Source organism: Tachysurus vachellii, chromosome 2 (genome assembly GCF_030014155.1).
Source record: "Tachysurus vachellii isolate PV-2020 chromosome 2, HZAU_Pvac_v1, whole genome shotgun sequence".
NCBI lineage: Eukaryota > Metazoa > Chordata > Actinopteri > Siluriformes > Bagridae > Tachysurus > Tachysurus vachellii.
This window is the reverse complement of record NC_083461.1, coordinates 14,871,286-14,890,718: the sequence shown is the minus strand read 5'-3', so window position 1 is coordinate 14,890,718 and position 19,433 is coordinate 14,871,286. Positions and strand designations below refer to the sequence as shown.

At 38.3% G+C, this 19,433-nt stretch overlaps 1 protein-coding gene across 1 annotated transcript; it reads left to right on the top strand.

Annotated features, from left to right (window-relative positions):
• The first annotated feature begins 1,785 nt into the window (after positions 1-1,785).
• adgra1a (adhesion G protein-coupled receptor A1a) lies at positions 1,786-15,009 on the top strand. Its single transcript, XM_060890270.1, has 7 exons — positions 1,786-2,039; positions 2,572-2,718; positions 8,659-8,786; positions 9,628-9,751; positions 11,349-11,500; positions 12,326-12,421; positions 12,806-15,009. Exons 2-7 carry the CDS (start codon positions 2,716-2,718, stop codon positions 14,214-14,216), a joined length of 1,914 nt encoding a protein of 637 aa, XP_060746253.1. The 5' UTR covers positions 1,786-2,039; positions 2,572-2,715; the 3' UTR covers positions 14,217-15,009.
• The last annotated feature ends 4,424 nt before the right edge of the window (positions 15,010-19,433 follow it).

Genomic DNA, 19,433 nt, shown 5'->3' with positions numbered 1-19,433 from the left:
GTCTTGCTTTTAATGCAACAGCAACAGGATCAAGCACATTCAGCATCCTCCAGGGTAATCACTTTTTAAAATTTCAATTAGCATGCAAATACAACCTTATTGAACAGCATTGTACTGTAACTAAATATAATGATTTTTTTAAAAAAGAAAAACAATAGGAGTTCCTATAAAGGAGTTAAATGTGTTGAATTAAATCCACAGCTGTTCTACAGCTGATAAGGCAGGTGGGTCAGTGACTGAGCTTTAATCATGTAGCATAAACTACAGCAAAATCTTTCTAATCGGCAAGCTTGCTTTAATGAAGACATATGGAAATGGATGGTCATGAGGATTCAGAAACCTAATTGAGTGAAACTGAATGCATGAAATGAACACTTTATGTTACAATTTCGTTGCTAAGGAAACAGACAATACTAAATAGTCAAGTAAAAGAACCAATAAAAAATGACTCAGGGTCTGATGTTTTATACAATTCAGCACATCAATTTTATACAACTCAGCACAGTTACAACACTCTCGAAATGTGACTTACACACTTAACAGTAAAAAGGATCCAGAAAAGGATCTTTAGCATTATGCCCTAAACAAACCATCTTTAGTTCCCTAAAGAAGTTTCCTAAAGAACTTTTTTCGATTCTCTGTAGCGTTACAAGTTCAGAAATGTATTTATGGCAATACTAAAAAAGAGGAATTATAAAGTGGCTTTATAATGTAATAATATAACTAAGAGCTAACCTGAGAGGATTTTAAAACATAATAATAAAATAAAATCATGATAGGGATTATGAATATTTATGAATAGAATTGAAAAAATGCTCTCACATGCTCTCTGGTTAGCCTTACAAAACCTCTCAGAAATCATTTTTTACTAATGTTAGATGATAATCACTGCTAACACTAACACTGTTAAGCAATGTCTGCTAAACAAGCTACTTCCTGTTATCACTTATGCTATAGGAGCTACAAACAGTCATACCCTCACATCATTATTCATCATGAATAGGCTGTTGAATATGAAAATGCATTAAAACAGGTGTATTTATATGAATCCTATAATATATGAAACACATCTGTGCAAGGGTATAGTAGTGTGTGGGACAGAATAGTTCTATCAGTGTAAGGTTATTACAGAATGTGTGTGAGAACGTATATGTGTTATGACCTAAACAGCCATCATATATAGGGTATATAAGGTCTAAAGACCTAGTCACAGTTCACAGAGTAGGATTCTACAATAACAATGTTACATTCAGATCACATTTTAGGAACCATAAGTAAAGCTCTTGACTATATACTTCAAAGATTTTCACTTAATCCAATGGGGAGCACAATGTCTTGGTGAGAATGTGTACTAGCTTAATGGCTTTTATGAAAATATCTGATCTCCACCTTGAAAAACGTATTGTGTTGAATAATGCTGGTTTTAGTATACTATACATTGTTTATTGCATGGTGATAAATATGTGTGGAAAAAGTGAAGAGTCGATAGATTTGTTGATAGAACGACATCAGATCGCATCACACAAAAGCACTCGCGTGTAAATCTCAGTCAGCTTTAAATCACCATTTTCATGTAAGCTATAGGAAACAGCGGGTAGTGTGTGTAGAAGCTAGAAAGCCTCGCTGGCGTGACGAGATTTTCCCTGTTGTGCGGTATGTGAAAGAAAGAACCTGGCTTGTGTTGTCTCTTCAAATCAGAGCTGCATTGGGGACATGCCCTAGGGCGCGCAAGGGAACAAACCATTTCCGCCCTCCGCAGTAGGCGCCTTTAACTGAGACCTCGCCGAAAACTGTCACTCACTCACGCGCTCAGTGTGAGGGATGGACTGCGATATCTTCCCATTAGTTTAGCCTCTGATTATTCATTTATTTACAAAAAATACTTTTCTTTCTTGTCTACCAGAAGACCTTGACTGCTCATCATGAATCTCATCAGTTGTCTTCCACACGCTTTGTGCGCTTCCATTTCTGTTCCTTCTCAGCACAGCTCACAGAGACGCACAGGATGCTTTCCGCACCAGTTGCTTTCATCAAATTAGGTAAGGTTAATTCGAAGAAATGCGCTTTAAAGCTGCTGCTATCTGTGCTGCTATTCATTAGGAGAGGAAGCTGCGTTTGATTCGTTTAAAAACACTTTGGATTAGTTACTATTGGTGCATGTAATTATTATGTAGCCTGTGTTGCAAAGCTCTACGACGTTGATCAGGCACAAGAGAATCAAACTGATCAAGTGCCTGACCTGTCTACTTGTCTTCGTCATTTCTATCCAATCTTTTTTCTTTTTTTTTTTTTGTTACCCTTTTGGCGTCCTCATGACGTCTCTTGCGTTGGCACAACTCGTGCTTTAAATGGTACTACATGTCATACCCCCTACACGTCATGGCCATGGAGTATAGTATATATATATATATATATATATATATATATATATATATATATATATATACATATATAATTTTTTATTTTTGCTATACTCCATATTATATATATATATATATATATATATATATATATATATATATATATATATATATATATATATATATATACAATTATTATATGCTCACACAGATGGTCAGGACAGTGAGCCCAGATGTAATGAATGGATCTTCCTTCTGTACGCTTCATGCTGCTTCTCCACGTGTGTACGGCACAACTCATGAATGACTGCGACATATCCCTGAACTTAGTCTGCAACTCAACTTTAAAGACCTGATGGTGAGTAAATTGTCGATTATTATTATTCCTGGAACTAACTTTATTCTTGACATAGGTTACTGATTACTATGTAGTCTGAATAACGAGAAGGAACTCACATACTGTTGCCATTCTACAGGGACACGACCGTCTAACAAGCTGCAGTATTTAGTAGCTACTCACACCTTTCAATGTGCCGGCTGCATTAATCAATTGATTATTGACCAACATGGTCTGTAACATATTTATGCTGCTGATAAACTGAAACCCGAGCTGTCTCAGCGTGGGGTTCACGCATCAGCGCTGCTCAGTATCCAGTCTATCATTATTTTACTTACATAAAACCCATCCACGGAAAACGAGTCCTTTTTTTTCACCTCGTGGACTCCTGATTAAGTGCAAACATGCCAGATAAGCATTTTATTTGGAGGACAAGCGCGCCGGTGACTCTGGAAGCAAGAAAAGGCGTGAACTGAATTTCAATTGCAATAGTGTTTGGCTGAACCCCAAACGGCTCCATGTGTAAGTGCACCACGGAGTCTGGGTATATCATTGTCTTTACTCAGGCCTACGAGATTGCATACTGCCGTAGTAATCCACGCCAACACACACACACACACACACACACACACACAGTAAACGCCCCCCCCCCCTTTTCTTTTTCTCTTTTTTCTTTTTTCTTCATTTCACATTTATCCCAAGAACATCCCCTTTTCAAGTGTAGCCAATAGCATGACTGGATTTTGTAGCCCCCTAGATAGTCAAAGCAAGCCATCTGCAATGGTCACGTCCTCTCAGCTTGGTGTCTGTGGTGGTTAACAAATGGTGGTTATTAAAATAAAACTGTAATGCACTGGCACTCTGTGGCCTTTTAGTCAACAAACGTGGATGGGCCATTCTAAGAGCTGGTTTTGATATTTAAAGCACGTGAGAATAATGAGATTTTAAGAATGATACTGTTTCTGTGCTGTGAAAAGCTCCAGGCTGCTGGATTTATTGCAAGTTTTTGTCTACTCGTTGTTTGATTTGGCCTTTGCTAATACACTCATTCCTTCTTAGCCGTATTGTGGAATGACCCTCCAGTTGGTACTGGTGTTGAGTTTGAAAGCTTAAAGAACAAGGATTAATTTAAATCAGTTGGCGCACCACAGATATGCATAATGATTCCAGTAAAGTCAAAGTTACTAAATGGTTCTTATGTACATAGCAGCTGCCGTGTTTAATATTGTGGCCTCTAATTTAGACTTAATCAATTTACAAAAGACAAACTAGAGCTTTGGCACAGAGCCCTGTCAGCACCATGGAGAAGTCCGTGAGAAAAATGTCCACTTATTGGCACCAAGGACAGAGATGAAAAGCTAGCAAAGTGCCTGCTTGAGCGATGTGTTCCATAACTGGGAAACTAGGTATTGGCATTCCAGAAACTAAGTACAATTTTGAGATTTTTGCTTTATATTACAATTTTCTTCACAACACTTTTAATCATTCATAATTTTTCAGTGAAAAACATAAAATGCAAATTTCAAACCTGAGTGTGCCTTAAATTCAGCATGTGATTAAAGAAAAGGAATACTTATTAAAGATTTATTATTCTGGTGCATTAAACTCTTAAAGTCTAAGAATATCATAAAAATAATCACCTTGTGGCATATTATTTTGTAACTGCTAAGTTAAAATCTTTCACGATTTTCAAAGGCAATGCTATGAGTGTGGTCTGTGTGTAAACTCATACATTCCACACAAAAGACCATTCTTGCCCTTTCTTACAGTGTATCTCGGTGGGCATGGTTAATTCTGAAATGGAATGTAAAAATCATAGCAAAGGTAGTTATGTATGATTTTAAGTAATAGTAGAATTACCTGTTAGTGGTGGCAATATGAAGGTAAATTGGTTAAAGTGCCCATGAAAAAGATACTACATCAATAGCAGTTGATGCGTCAAAGATGTACCTCCATAACATGTACATATCAAACACCAATGCATTTATTTATAAATTATTTGTATGTAATTTCTTTTTTTTTTTTTTTTACAATTCCTTTTTCAACAATCTCAGTGAATACAAAGAAGACATGCATTTTAATCACATGCTGGAACGTGGTGTTGTGTGCTTGTTAATAATCAGGGTAGAGCCAGGAATAATTATTGCAGTTAGTCATGTTTAGCATTATTCAATCCTGAAAGGATATGCATATATAACAAATGATTAAGGTTATCATAGTTAAGTACATGTAATTGAACAAAAGCATAATCTAATAACAACTGTGGGCCATTTGGTCTGTATTAAGCAATTTATTATCATTTTATGGTGCAAGATGGAAGAATAGCAGTTTTAAAATTAGAAGCTGGTATTCGGCTGTAATCAATCCTACAAGAATTTAAAAGTTATATGTTTAATTCTGAGAACAAATGGAGAGGAAGATGGCGAGGGAATGTGTGTATGTGAATGCTAGTGTGCATGTGTGTTGCCTGAAACAAATGCAGGCAGTCCTGTTATGTCAAAGAGAGGGCTTGGTCACTGGAGCATGCTGATTGACCAAGATTCATCTCTTTGAGCCACACTGTAGACAATATTTTTTTTCCCTAAGATGTGTGAGAGCTGCACACCACATGATCAGTTTATATTAATGTTACTTGATGATGATGATAAAATTATTCTTTATCTCGTATTTCCCACTGTCTAACAGAGACCTGGAGGTTACTTGGAAAACAGATGGAATTTGGAACTATTGATGATTCCCTCTATTTTGACTAGAACCCCAATCCCTTCTGAAGAGAAGCAGCCCCACTGCATGATGCTGCTAACACCATGGCGTTCTTTGAGATTGTCCTTTTGGTGCTAATTGTATTTTAAAATTATGCCCAAAAAGTTGTTCATTAGAACATAACACATTTTGCCACATACTGTATATTCAGCAAATTTTAGTGGGCTTGGATGTTTGTTCCTTCTTCTTGAGAACTAGAGCTCCTTTAATAAGTTTTCACCTTGTCCTTTAAGGCAGTTTTGGAGGGACATAATGTTCTTGATAATGTCACTGTGGATTCTCGTTTTCTCCATGTGTTGATGATGGTCTTCATGGTGTTCCATGGTACATATAATGTACTGGAAATTATTTTGTACCATTCACCAGATTGATACCTTTAAAAAAGATCACATACGTGTTTCTAAGCTCTTTACAGACTATGGCTTCAGCATTTGGATGAACGGTGTCAAAAGAGGAAATATTTTTCATCAGATTTTTAATAATGTGCACTTATTATTTTGTTCTGTTTTGTTAACTAGAGCACAGGCCTCCATGTTGGACAGAATATTTCTCAGTTTTTCTTTTTTATTGTTTGTACTGTACAGCACTACACTGAATGACACAAGTCTGTTTCAGTGTTGTTAAGAATGTAATTTTCATATGTTTATTTTCAACATATTAAGTTAATACTATCTAAAAACACATTAGAACTAACTAGTGTGATTGGTGATATCAGTTAAATTGGCTTATTTAGTTTGTCTTAACTGAGTCTTTGAAAAAAACACATTTTTTATACTTTTGAAATAGATTTACAATAATGTGTTAAGATCCACTTCAATATGTACCTAGCTAAATATAATCCATCCATACAACCCTAGCAATATGTGTATATCAATTTGGTGGAGATTGAAGCAGTATCCTGGCCCAGGAAAGAGGTGTCAGGCAGTAGCTCCTTTATATTGGGACTGCTGCAATGCTAGCACCAAAGTAGCTAAAGTATTGCAGTACATACTACATGTGATAGATACAATATTGTAAGTCTTCACCAGGCAGTCATTGGATCTGCATTTATCATTTAAGCAGTGAACATCTGGGTGGACACTACCAGCAACAGAAGCATCTACAGCAAGCATATGGCAAACTCTGATCATATTAGCCAGAACATAGGAATGGGTAGGCTGGGGCTAATTCCCACTGGAAGATGTCGTTATGTCCTTGCATTTTTTCATGGCACACTCTGTTATAACAAACACAGCATGGAAGATTACCTTTAATGTTGTGGTTGCATAATACCGGTTTACACTGCTTGGGCTGCAGCTAGTTTAGAGGCTGTCATGGGTGATCTGACAGAAGCTTTTCTAAGACACTTTCCCAATGATGCCAAAACCAGTGCTAAATATGACTGCTTAACAGGAAGTTAGTTAATAGTGTGAAAGTACCTCCCAGTTATGGGAGCACCCTGTCTTAGCTCCCTAATCCTTGATTTCAGGTGAGCCATATCTGTTGTTTCTTCTTATGCTTATCAGTCATAGCTGGACCTGGGCATTCACAACTAGCAAGCTGTTTAGTGCTTGGGCCAGAATGAGCCTGAGCCAGGTCAGTTCTGCCAGCTGAGCTCACTGTGTTGACTTCGGCACAGAAGGCATCTGAGTCAACATCCTTGGCCTGGACAATTCCAATGCAATGAGCACATTCAGAGACTGGCTGCATGAATGCCAATCCTAAGGCATGGTTATTTGTAGCTACTCACTCAGTATCATGTAAACTGTGTGGGTAACAAGTATAGAGTAAAAAGTATATGTAGTGTGGAGGGAATAGAGACTACAAAGGAAATTAGCAGATTCAGCAAAAAAAAAATGCATTTTTAGAGAATACCATTCAGCAACACAGTAATGCACTAGTTATTGGCATGCCAGCTGGCTAGTTGGTAAAAAATGGGCAATATTTAAAGGAGAAAATACAGAGGAAGGAGGAACAAGTACTGTATGTACACAGCAAATGTCATTAGACATCTGGCGAATAAAAGTACCCAGCACAAGCATATACCATAAAGATAAACAAATGTATAAACAGAGAATGTTGAGTGGCTACTTAAACTCAGAACATTATGTCTAATGATGGCAAATGGACTTAAGGCGAACAGACACTATAGAGCTACATAGGGTTACATAGGGATACACACCAACTGCAACAGAAGGAATGAGAATAGGCTATCCCCTGCTTTGAGGAACAGATTACCACTAGCTTTTACTGTAGATAAAGATGCTACAGTTATTTATTAGAAAACTGTACAACACTGGACAACTGTATAATTATATTTTAGATATTTCTTTGTAATTCCATCAAAGTATTTAATATGCAATATCTAATCATTGTTTAATAGATATTTGTTCAATCAATAATTGAAATTGCTGATACACACAGAATATGTTCCAAAACTGTGTGACTATTTCTGGTCACAGCTTCGGCCTCTGGTATCTCTATAAGTCAGCTTGATATATGCTGTCATCTTGTCCTTCATATTTTTCAGGCCAGAAAATCATAATTCATTTTAGTCCTTGAAAAAGCATATATGGCTTACGTTGCACATTTCAGGTGAACAGAATGTCCTGTCAAATTTCCCCTAACAAGTACATGGCTCCCACTATACTTTATTTTTTACATTCAGATATGTACTAACATAATAAGGCCACTATTGTTTTCCCTCATAAACCACATGTTAATAATGTGCAATTATAATTTTGAGACTCCTGCACAACATAGCGTTGCTTTCTATCTTTCAGTGTTTACTACATGACTCATAATGCATGTAAAATTCACAAATTCACAAGAGGTGTGGTTAGTAAACAGGAGATACATTACCCTGACATATCTGAAGAGTATTTCTAGAAGGTTAGAGATGTACCTCAAGAATAGAATACTCTAAAAATTTGCTAAGGGAATTGAACATCCCAGCTACATAAGGAAGGGCACTCTTCAGGCTTGGTGATGAAACAGACACACTGTAAAAGAATTATGTATGGGGGTGTTGTCTTGCCAGAACAGGGACAAAGCTCCATATTTTCTCTTAGCCTGTAGCTTGTTCTTTGTACCTCTTATTTTATACTTTCCATATATATCTAGTACAGACTTTACAATGAAGAATATTTATGTACAATTATCAATGTTCTTTAAATTGACATTTTATAAATTGTCCACGTATCTCTTGATATTTTGCAGGATTTAAAGAGGGTGCTGTCCTTCCCTCCATATCCAGGAGAATACCTGCACCCGGTTGTTTATGCATGCACGGCAGTTATGCTGCTCTGCCTGCTGATATCGATAATGACGTACATTATACACCACAGGTAAATGTTGCATGTTGTCCAGTTACATAAAAACCTTTCATTTGTAAATAATAATGATTTTCTACATGAGAGGTGTGGCTGTGGTGGATTTGTAGTGTAAACAGTCTACTTAAAATAATAGTGTTCCTAACGTTTATTTGTGGGAGGTTAACATATACGAACAGAACAGCTGATTATATAACTGTGCGTTAACATTGTTTTGCTCAATATTAATGCTGTAATGATGTTCATTAAAGGTCAACAGCAGACAGATGCTTTAACCACAGCTGATTGCAGCTGCAGTAGTAGCTATGGTGAGAAACAGTATTTACCAATTAGAATATTACATTTTTCTCAATAGATCTGTTTTTATAAGGTAAGGCGTTTATAATGTTAGCATGTTAATGTAAAATTTTCAGGGAAAGGTATTTTATTTCATATGCCACCTAACTTTAATTCTTTTGAAAGACTGGTTGACATTGCTTCTGCTGGCAATCCATCCAAAATTCATGAACACATTGCACTTATTATTACCGGTACAGTTTATTTAGAATATTCACTTGTCTTCCCTGAAATTAATTCCTGGCTATGGTGGTAGTAGTAGTGGGTAACTGAGTCTATGTCTCAACATAGTATTTTGGAACTGACTGTTAGAGCTGAGCCCAATGTATCATTTGCTTCATACAGGGATTAACTGCCACTCTAAAGGGGTCAGTGCCAATCTGGATAGTTGGAGCCCAACTGCTCTGTTTGATGAACTATCTTTACTTATGGCTTTGTGCTTGTGATATTGCATTTGTCTAAACTCTGATTATTATTATTTTTTTCTTTTAATCATATTTGGGGCTCTGTCTGGGTGAAGTGTAATCCGAATCAGCAGGAAAGGATGGCACATACTACTGAATGTCCTTTTTCATACTGCCATGACGTTTGGGGTGTTTGCCGGAGGAATCAATCAGATCAAGTACCCCATTGTCTGTCAAGTGGTGAGACTCTTTACACACTATCCATTCCAGGTCACACATATAGCCAAAGGTCACACATATAGCCAAAGGTGGTCTCCTGGACATCACACCCTAATGTCGACCCTCCCCAAACTGATGCCCCAAATTTGGGAGCACACAATTGTATAAACTGGACCAAATGAAGCTCAAACCTGTACCAACTTGACAATGCCCCTGTGGTGAAGTTTGCCACAGTTGGAGCAGAAGTGGAAACCACTGTACGCCCTTGGGATAAATTGGAATGCCGGCTGATCCCCAGGCCTCCTTTTCTGACAACAGTTTCTGAAATTACCAGTTCTTATGTGGGTTAATAGGCAAATCCACACAGTCACACTAAAATCTAATAGAAAGACTTTTCAGAATACTGAGCATTATTATATCAACAAAAGGGGCTGGAATGGGATGTTCTAAAAGTAGATATATGAGTGTTATCTATAGGTTTCCACAAACCTTTGACCATAAATGTACATAACTACATAAAGTTATTTTTGTAAATTTTTAATTTTTGTATAATGTAAACCAAGCAACATGAGTCATAGATTGGTATATGAAAACTTCTAGCCATATTGTGGTCATGTGTGAGTATATTGTGTGTTAGCGTTTACCAGAGTCTGCAGAGGCCTAGCATTTTACTTTAACTTGTAAGCGTCTGCTAATGTAATCTGAGTATAGTTCACACACTCACTGGGGTGAAATAATGAAAATAAAATGTTCTGTAGTAATATCCTACTGAATATTTACCTGTTTTAAGTACAATATTAATGTTAAGGTTTGTATTTATTCCTTCATTTATCTTTACTTATCTGATTGTATTGAAACAGAATGAATGAGTATCGTTAAATAAATTAGTAAAATGTTTTCATATTTGTAAAAATATTTGTTACCGTACCTTGACACACCTTAAAACAAAGTAGAGGCATTTTATAGTGAATAGTGTTATAGTGTTATAGTGAATATTATAGTGAATTTATTATATTCTGGAGGGAACCCTGGTCTGTGTGGCACCCATAAAACTAACACTTGAATGTTAGTTATATGGACTTGTCAGTCGTGCTGCTTGTCAATTCAGAAAGCTCCCTCTCTTTCACGAACACTTATAACCTAGATATCCTTTTGGAGGCCTGTCTTCAGAAGGAACAATGAAGGAAATGGATGTATTTATTTTAGGTTTGACTTTTAAATCATCTAGGATCAGCTACATTCCAACAAACATTTTAGAATTCTGTTGTATTATGTTTTGCATTTTTTTGCACAGTGCTCCTAGTGAAATGCATGATATTTTCTAGCTGTATTGTGTGCATGTCTGTGTATTGAGGGCAGTCACCAGAGTATTTTGCACTAATAAAGAGAGCAAGAGCATTGGACTTTAGCACTGTCTCCACAGAGTTGAGGAGGATACCTGTATGGTCCAGCCAGCTAAGAAGGATTACTTTAAGCAATCCACTCAGCGCACCTGCATGCTTGCTTTCCCTTTATCAAACACAGTTCTGCTCACAGCAGAGCTGCACAGTGATTATATAATCATCTTAGTGCCCTGGTTGCCGTTTGTGTTTACTGACTTTGTGTGTTCTGCTTCAAGGTTGGGATCATTTTGCACTACTCCTCTCTCTCCACCATGCTTTGGCTGGTGCTAACTGCCAGGAATACCTGTAATGAAGTCTCCAAGGCTCCACCACTTTCTCAGGACAGAGATCTTCCCACACAGCCCCACCCTAAATTCGCTATATTCAGGTAAACAGCCAAAAGTGTGCCTCATGAGATTGGACTCATGAGTTACAGATTGCTGATCTCTAAATAGTTTTGATAGGGAATGATGTGATATCTTAATCAAGTGAGTCTATTAAGGCTTTACTTGACATTTCTGTGACCTGCACTAAAAATTAATATTCTTATGACTTATTCATGCTGTTATTCGTTGATTAAAAGAATGAAGGAAGGTTGGCTTTAAATTAATTATTTTAGAGTTAGAGTAAGAGCAACAGGGAAAAAAAAAGCTATATGGCCAAATGTATATGGACATCTGACCATATCACTCATATGTAGTTTCCAAAACTGGTGCCTTAAAGTTGGAAGCACAAAATTGTCTAGGATGTCTATACTGTATATGTTTAAGATTTCCTGTCACTTTAGAAGCCCAAACATGTTCCGACATGACAATGCCCCTGTGCACATGTTGGAGTCCATGAAGACATGGTGTGTTGAGGTTTGTGTGAAAGAATCAAGCAGCTTCCCAGAGCCCTGACATCAAAACCACTGAAAACCTTTTGGGATGAATTGCAACACTGACTGTTCCCCAGGCCTCCTCACCCAACATCAGTGCCTTGCCTCACTAACAGTGTTGTGGGTTAAATTGTCAAGTCCCCACAAACACATACAAAAATCTAGTGAAAAGCTTTCCCAGGATAGTGGAGGTAATTATTACAGCAAAGAAGGACCACCTTTTAAGTGGTATGTTCAAGAAGCACATGGGTCAGGTGTCCACAACTTTTGGTAGTAAAGTGTATCTCTTTCTTTACACTGTGATCTTTGATTCTGTTGTTTTGGTTCTGTTTTCAGATTTTATCTGTTCAGTAGTGGAATCCCCATTGTCATTGTAGGGGTCACAGCTGCTGTTAATCTGGATAACTATGGCAGCAGAGATGATGCCCCTTAGTGAGTACACTCCTTCTGCTTCCCTTACTCTCCACATAGATTGTCTGCTTCGAGTAATTTGTTCAAAACAATAGTCATATGTAGAAGTCAAATTGTGGGTCAGTGATGCATGCAGAAAACACACATGCAAAATCCTTAGCTGGGTTTTGCATTCTTTCAGTTCAGCATCCCTGTTACACTGTGTTTAGCATTAGGAGAATTTGCAGTGAGGCAGGAAATGGCTTCATGCAAGCAACACTGATTTATAGAGACATGTCTTAATTAATTAAAACAAGTTACCATGTGATTTGTGATTTAATTAAAGGAAAGCAGTAATAACTTTACTGACTAGGTTGCTAATATTTTCTCTCAATGTCTGTGTCTGTCTCTCTTTGCCTTGGTAAGTTGTTGGATGGCATGGGAGCCCAGTCTAGGAGGCTTCTATGGACCCTCTTCAGTTCTAGTCCTGGTCATGTGTATGTATTTCCTGTGCACATTTGTGCAGTTGAAGCGGCATCCAGAGCGTAAGTATGAGCTAAAGGCCATGACAGAGGAGCAGCAACGTCTGGCCACGGCAGAAATCGGCCACTGCCCTGCTGCCAGTGGTGAACCTGGAGAACAAGGAGAGCATTCAGGTTGCATGGCCATCACTGCCTCCATGCTTGCCAATGAGCACTCCTTCAAGGCTCAACTGCGGTCCACTGCTTTCACTGTATTCCTTTTCCTAGCCACATGGGCCTTTGGGGCATTGGCAGTGTCACAAGGCCATTATCTGTCCATGATATTTAGCTGTTTATATGGGGCATTTTCAGTGACACTGGGACTCTTTCTGCTTATTCAGCACTGTGCTAAACGGGATGATGTGTGGCACCGCTGGTGGGCCTGCTGTCCTTCTAAACCAAAATTAGATGTGAATGGAGAGACAGCAGGAAGCACTGAAAGTAAAAGTCACTTTGAGGGAAAGCGACCATATGCAGGTAAACCTTTACTCTCCCCTCACCTTCTCACATCATCACCTCACTGTAATCCAAGCTCCCTGCCTACAGCTCAGATTCCAATGAGCCCATGCTGCTCCACATTGTATAGCTCTTCTATAGTACTAGAAGGCTCCGCTCATTCCCTGTCTCTCCCTGAGGAGTTACCCCGCCCCTCCCTGCCCCTGCAGAGCTGCCTGAAGGACAGGACTAAGTCTCGCTCATTCAGTCGGCCACGGCCCTGCCTCAGGGACTTCACACTACACATGACTTCGAGCAGCTTGGATGGAAGTGTGCAGAGTTCCCACCTCGATAGCCCTCACAGCATGCACTTAGAAAATCCCATCACTTGTCATACCTCACACTTGGAGAGCCGACTCTCCTGTCAAAGCCCTCATTTGGACAACCAGCTGCACTGCACCAGCCCTAGCATTCACATGGAAAGCCACAGAACACATCTGGAAAACCAGCTGCCTTGTCATGAGGGACATACCTGCCACACACACATGTGTTGTGCTAAGGCAGAACCATTATCCAGCGTATGCTGTCCTAAAACAGACACTTTTTCTGGTGCTTCCCAGGGAAAAGTTACCAGCACAGCTTGCATGATGCACAGCAGCACCAAAATGACCAATAAAGAGGAGGACATTATGTTGCACTTGGATATTCCTCCACCACGGTCCACTATGCCAAGCTCTCAGGCTACACTCAGCAGGAAGAGCACTCTCAGCCGGAAAGGAACACTGAGCCACAATAGCAGCCTGCATGAGGACTATGTGTTTATCCCTGATTCCACAGGTAACATTAGGACAGGGCCATGGAAAAATGAAACCACTGTGTAGCACTTCATAAATATCTTGTTTCTTCCCTGAGCTAAACTACTACTAAACTACTGTGTAGTCCCAGGACTGTGATCCAAAGCACCTCCAAATAAAACTACTGTGTAGTCCTTCCACTTTCACCTACACACCCCCCAAGCCTTCACTTATAACCACTAAATAGGACTTTGTAGCATTGAAAACACAATTTACTCTTCACCTTCAATACACCTGCATGAACCATGTTTATCTTTTTGTGACACCTAAAATAGGCCCAACATACATAAATATACATTAAAGTGTTCTAGAGTGGGGTTACCAAATGACTAGTGTGAGTGACTGTGTGTTTGAATGAATATCTTTGTGTGTGTATATATTGCCAGAATATCGGTTAAAAAAAAGTGTTGCAATGAGAGACTTCAGCCAAACTCACATGTGTGATTAATAAAAACTCCGAACCTATGGTGTAAGATCCTGATCATTCTTGATGATGGCATTAATCTGACAGTTATTGCTTATAACGGATCATGTAGCAACAAAAATACAACCTTAAAACCCTAAAAAGCAAATAAACGAATAGTCTTCAGTCTGTTACCATGGTGACAGATAAAAAATCAGATGTACCCAACCAGCATGATTTTTTTATATACTGCATATTTAGGCTTTTATTTCTGCAAATCAGCCAAAATCTTTATCATTTGTTAGACTGTAAGTTTTGCATTGATCTGTTGTTTTATGTTGAACCAAGTTGTTGAACCTCAGCAATTTTTAAAGTCTTCTTTGAGAATTTACTCTAAAGTTTTTCAGTCAACACATTCCCAAATACTTAATTCCCCATGGTTTCTTCTTTCTTATTTATCAGTCTTAGACCAACTGATTTTGTCGATAAATAGATAATATTGGAACAGACGTCAAGAGGGAAAAAATTTAAACTAAAATAATACTAATATTAAAATAATGAAAAAGTATCTATACATACATATATATATATATATATATATATATATATATATATATATATATATATATATATATATATATATGTATATATATATATATATATATATATATATATATATATATATATATATATATATATATAAAATCACAGAGTCATAGGGAATATGGAAGAAGCTTCATGTTTCGGAGCTCATATCTAGTGTAGAATTTCAAATCTTTCACACACAAATCACCACATTAGTCCTGTGAGATATTATGTCTTTGGCTATCTAATATGTACGACAATGGAATCAAATGTCAGTGTTGGTTATTTGGAATAGTCTATCTATTGTTTTTGTCATGTTGTGTTTCTTTGTGAGAGCTCAGGGATCATGTCTAATTTTTCACCAATTAAGCCACATACACTGTAAATGCATGCAGTTACCTCCTACACCTTATTTACCACACAACGGGTAACGGACAGAGAAGCAAAAAGAAAAAACACTGTCTTAGTCTTACCTTTAAGTCTATAGTTTCATTTGACATTCCACTGTACTTTACTTTGAGTTCTAGGAAAGAAATTAAATTTGTCCAGCTGTTTTGTTTTTTTTTAAACCATATGCTTTCGGTATGTACAAACACATCTTCTGTATGTACTTCTTCAAAGCGCTGCATTGCTTTCTGGACAAAAGATGAGATTTATGTTGCGACCTAACTCAGAGTCAGTTGTTGTTACTTTTAAACATTTGCCACTTTTTCCAATAAATGTATTTTCTCTCTAGTGGTACATTTGATCTTTTTGTTCATTTGTGTCTTCATACAGTTTGTTCTGAAAGTTAGAATGTTCACCATATGCTCATAAATGCTGTCTGTCCCTCAAACCCCAGAGTCATTTGTGGGTTTGGACTGTTCCCTGTACATTGCATCTCAGCCCCTTTCATTCCTTCTCTTGACAAGGGCTGCTGCAATAGAAAGGATGAGGATGAAGGGAGAAGTCCCAATGAATAAAGCTTTCCTGCTTAATTTATATTTAATACGGAGGCCTTGCTCAGACACTTGCAGTAACAACCTATAATAAAACCTTTTGTTGAACTGAAAACATTTAAGTACTGTTTAGATAAACAGATAATGGGTGTATTTACTGCAAATCAATGACAAAAAGAGAGTGCAGATAAAGAGATAAAGAGATTTCAGTACATGGTTCTAATAGCAGATACATAAATCCACTCAAACTACACAACTAATCTGATTGGCTCTGTGAGGGGAAAGGGTTGAGTTCACTGAACTAGCACTGGCTGGTGTCATTAAAATGTTCCATGGGGATAAGCGCTTTCACTTCATATCATATCAGTTTGACGGGGGCTGCTAATGCTCCTCACTGCCATCTGCTGTTCTGAGTCATTGCTGTTGTGACAAGCATCAGGTCAATTATTTATTTATGTGACAGTGTCAGAAAGTGAACTGTTGCCTGGGCACTCGCTAGTAGTGCCTGTTTGTTTTTTTTTGTTTGTGTTCTTATTCATTGTAATTTAATACGACATCAAAAAGCTATACAAAACATTTTGATGGAATAAAATTAAATGAAATAAATTTCTATACCTTTATTGTGATATAGCAACCATCAAAACAAAATGTACAACATATAGAACCATTTTAGGTGGAAAAAAAAAGAAAATGTAAAATCTTAAAATAACCTGGTTGTATAAGTGTATACAACACAACTAAGTGTATAAAACACAACTACAGCTTGTATTGCACATTTTTGAGCAATAGTTGGCTGATTTAGCACAGCTTGATCTTGCAATTGTATTCCACATTGCCTTGCAGAAAATGCTCCACACATTAAATTCTGAGAAGATGTCCGGTACTCAGCCTTTGAATTCGTATGATTTAGATCTGGGCTCTGATTGAAACCTTCCAAAACTTTGATCATCAGCTTCTGAAGCCATTCCTTGTTGACTGGGATTTGTGCTTTGGGTCATTCTCATGCTGCAAGTTGAAGTTTATCTTCATCGACTGCTGTCTAACAGAGGCCTGCAGGTTTTGCTAAAAACAGAGTAGTATTTGGAGCTGTCTACGATTCCCTTTATCTTATCTAGCTGAAGAAATGCAGCCCAATAGCATGATGTTGCCAGCACCATGCTTTAACATGGCAATGGTGGTCTCTGGCTGTCTTGTAAATTCTACCTTAGTCTCGTCAGAGCATGAACACATTTTGCCAATATATTTGGGGTGAGTTCGAAACGAGGCTTGGATATTATCTTGTTAGTGAGAAAAGGCTTCTGCTTGGCCACCTTAAAAATTAAAAGAGATTTTCACATGCAGGGAGTGACCAATAGGTCTCTAGGCAGCCTCCCTGAAAAGTTTTTCATCTTGACCCTTTGTCAATTTTGGAGGGATGTCCCGTTTTCTCCGTTTGTTGATGATGGCATTCGTGGTGTTCCATGGTACATTTCATGTTTTGGAAATACTTTTGTAACACTCTCCTGATTGATACCTTTTGACAATGAGGTCAACAGCATGCATTGTAAGCTCTTTGCAGACCACGGTTCCAGTAGTTGTATGAAAACAAGATTTAAGAATATACTACATAAAAGGGTGATCTTTATTTGTCGTTAATCGTTTACATTTACAGCATTTGGCAGATGCCCTTATCCAGAGGGACATACAAAAGTGCTTATGTCTCTATCATTGAATGCATGAACTCTGGTTCACTAGGCTACAGACTTAAAAAATACCATGACCCTAAATCACTGTTCAAAGTTTTTTTTTCTTCTTCTTTTATTCAACTACTCACATACAACAGGGAAGAAAATGCTAGTTGAGGTGTTTCATGAATAAATAGGTTTTCAGTTGTCGTTTGAAAATAGCCAGTGACCCAGCTGTCCGGACCCCTAGGGGACGTTCATTCCACCACCTTGGTTCATTCCACCATCTTGTATTATACTTACCACTTACCCTGAGAGATGGTGGGAGCAGTCGAGCTACTAGCAGTGCTTGTAGCTCTGAGGGTGTGAGTTGCAGTGCAAGGAGTAATGAGGGCTTTGAGGTAGAGGGAGCTGGTCTATTTTTGGCTTTGTAGGCAAGCATCTGTGTTTTGAATCTAATGCGTGCAGCTACCGGCAGCCAGTGGTTGGATCGCAGCAGCGGGGTGGTATGTGAGAATTTAGGCAGGTTGAAAACAAGTCACGCAGCTACATTTTGGATCATTTGCAAAGGACGAATTGCGCTCATAGGTCATACCTGCCAGCACTGAGTTGCAGTAGTCTTCAGATGAACCAGTACCTGAGCAGCCTGTGTGGACAGAAATGGCCAAATCCTTCTAATGTTGTATAGAAGGAACTGACATGAGCGAGTCACATTAGCAACATGTGAGGAAAAGGGCAGTTGATTGTCCATGGTTACCCCAAGATTGAGAGTTGTGGCTGAAGGGGAAATCAGATCATTATGCATAACATTGCAAGTTCATGACCTGGAGATGAATCACCTGTGATAGCAGTTCAGTTTTGCTAGGATTGAGCTTTAACTGATGAGCAGTCATCCACAATGATATGTTTGCCAGACATGCTGAGATCCGATCAGAAGCAGTGGTATCTGAGAGTGGGAAAGAGAAGATAAGTTGTGGTGTAGCAGTGGTAAGAGAACCCATGTAAGGAAATAACTTCACCAAGACCGTGAGTATACAGGGAGAAAAGAAGAGGACCAAGACAGCCATGTGGGACACCAGTGGAGAGTCTGTGTGGAGCAGATGTCACTCCCTTCCATGTTACCTAATATAAGCAACCTTCCAGGTAGGAAGCGAACCATTCCCAAGCTGATCCGCAAAACCCAAAACTCCTGAGGGTGGACAATGAATTCTTGTGGTTGACCGTATCAAACGCTGCTTAAAGGTCGAGGGGGATGAGGACGGATGACAGCTTGGCTGATCTAGCATCATGTAGTTTCTCAGAGACATCCAAATGGGCTGTCTCTGTCGAATGTGCTGCTTTAAAGCCAGACTGGTTGGGATCTTGGAGGTTGTTCTGTGAGAGATAGACAGACAGTTGATTATAGACAATGTGTTCAAGAATTTTTTTAAAGAAAAGAGAGAAGTGATACTGATGTAGTTACTGATGTCTGATGGATCCAGTAATCAGAATAACTTTGTGAATGTGGTGTATAATAACTGAAAATAATAATTACTTGGAATGCGATCGGTCTGTTCTGAGCAAAAGCACATGCCCCGTAATAAAAAGGTGTGTACACACTTATGCAACCTGGCTATTGTAAATTTTTACTTTTTCTTGCCATAAAACATGTATA

What these genes read in the sequence shown, in the direction of transcription:
- adgra1a (XM_060890270.1), top strand. An exon ending in ACGTACATTATACACCACAG is followed by an intron (nt 8,787 to 9,627) that starts GTAAATGTTGCA and finishes GTCTGGGTGAAG; the next exon opens with TGTAATCCGAATCAGCAGGA. An exon ending in AGCAGAGATGATGCCCCTTA is followed by an intron (nt 12,422 to 12,805) that starts GTGAGTACACTC and finishes TGCCTTGGTAAG; the next exon opens with TTGTTGGATGGCATGGGAGC.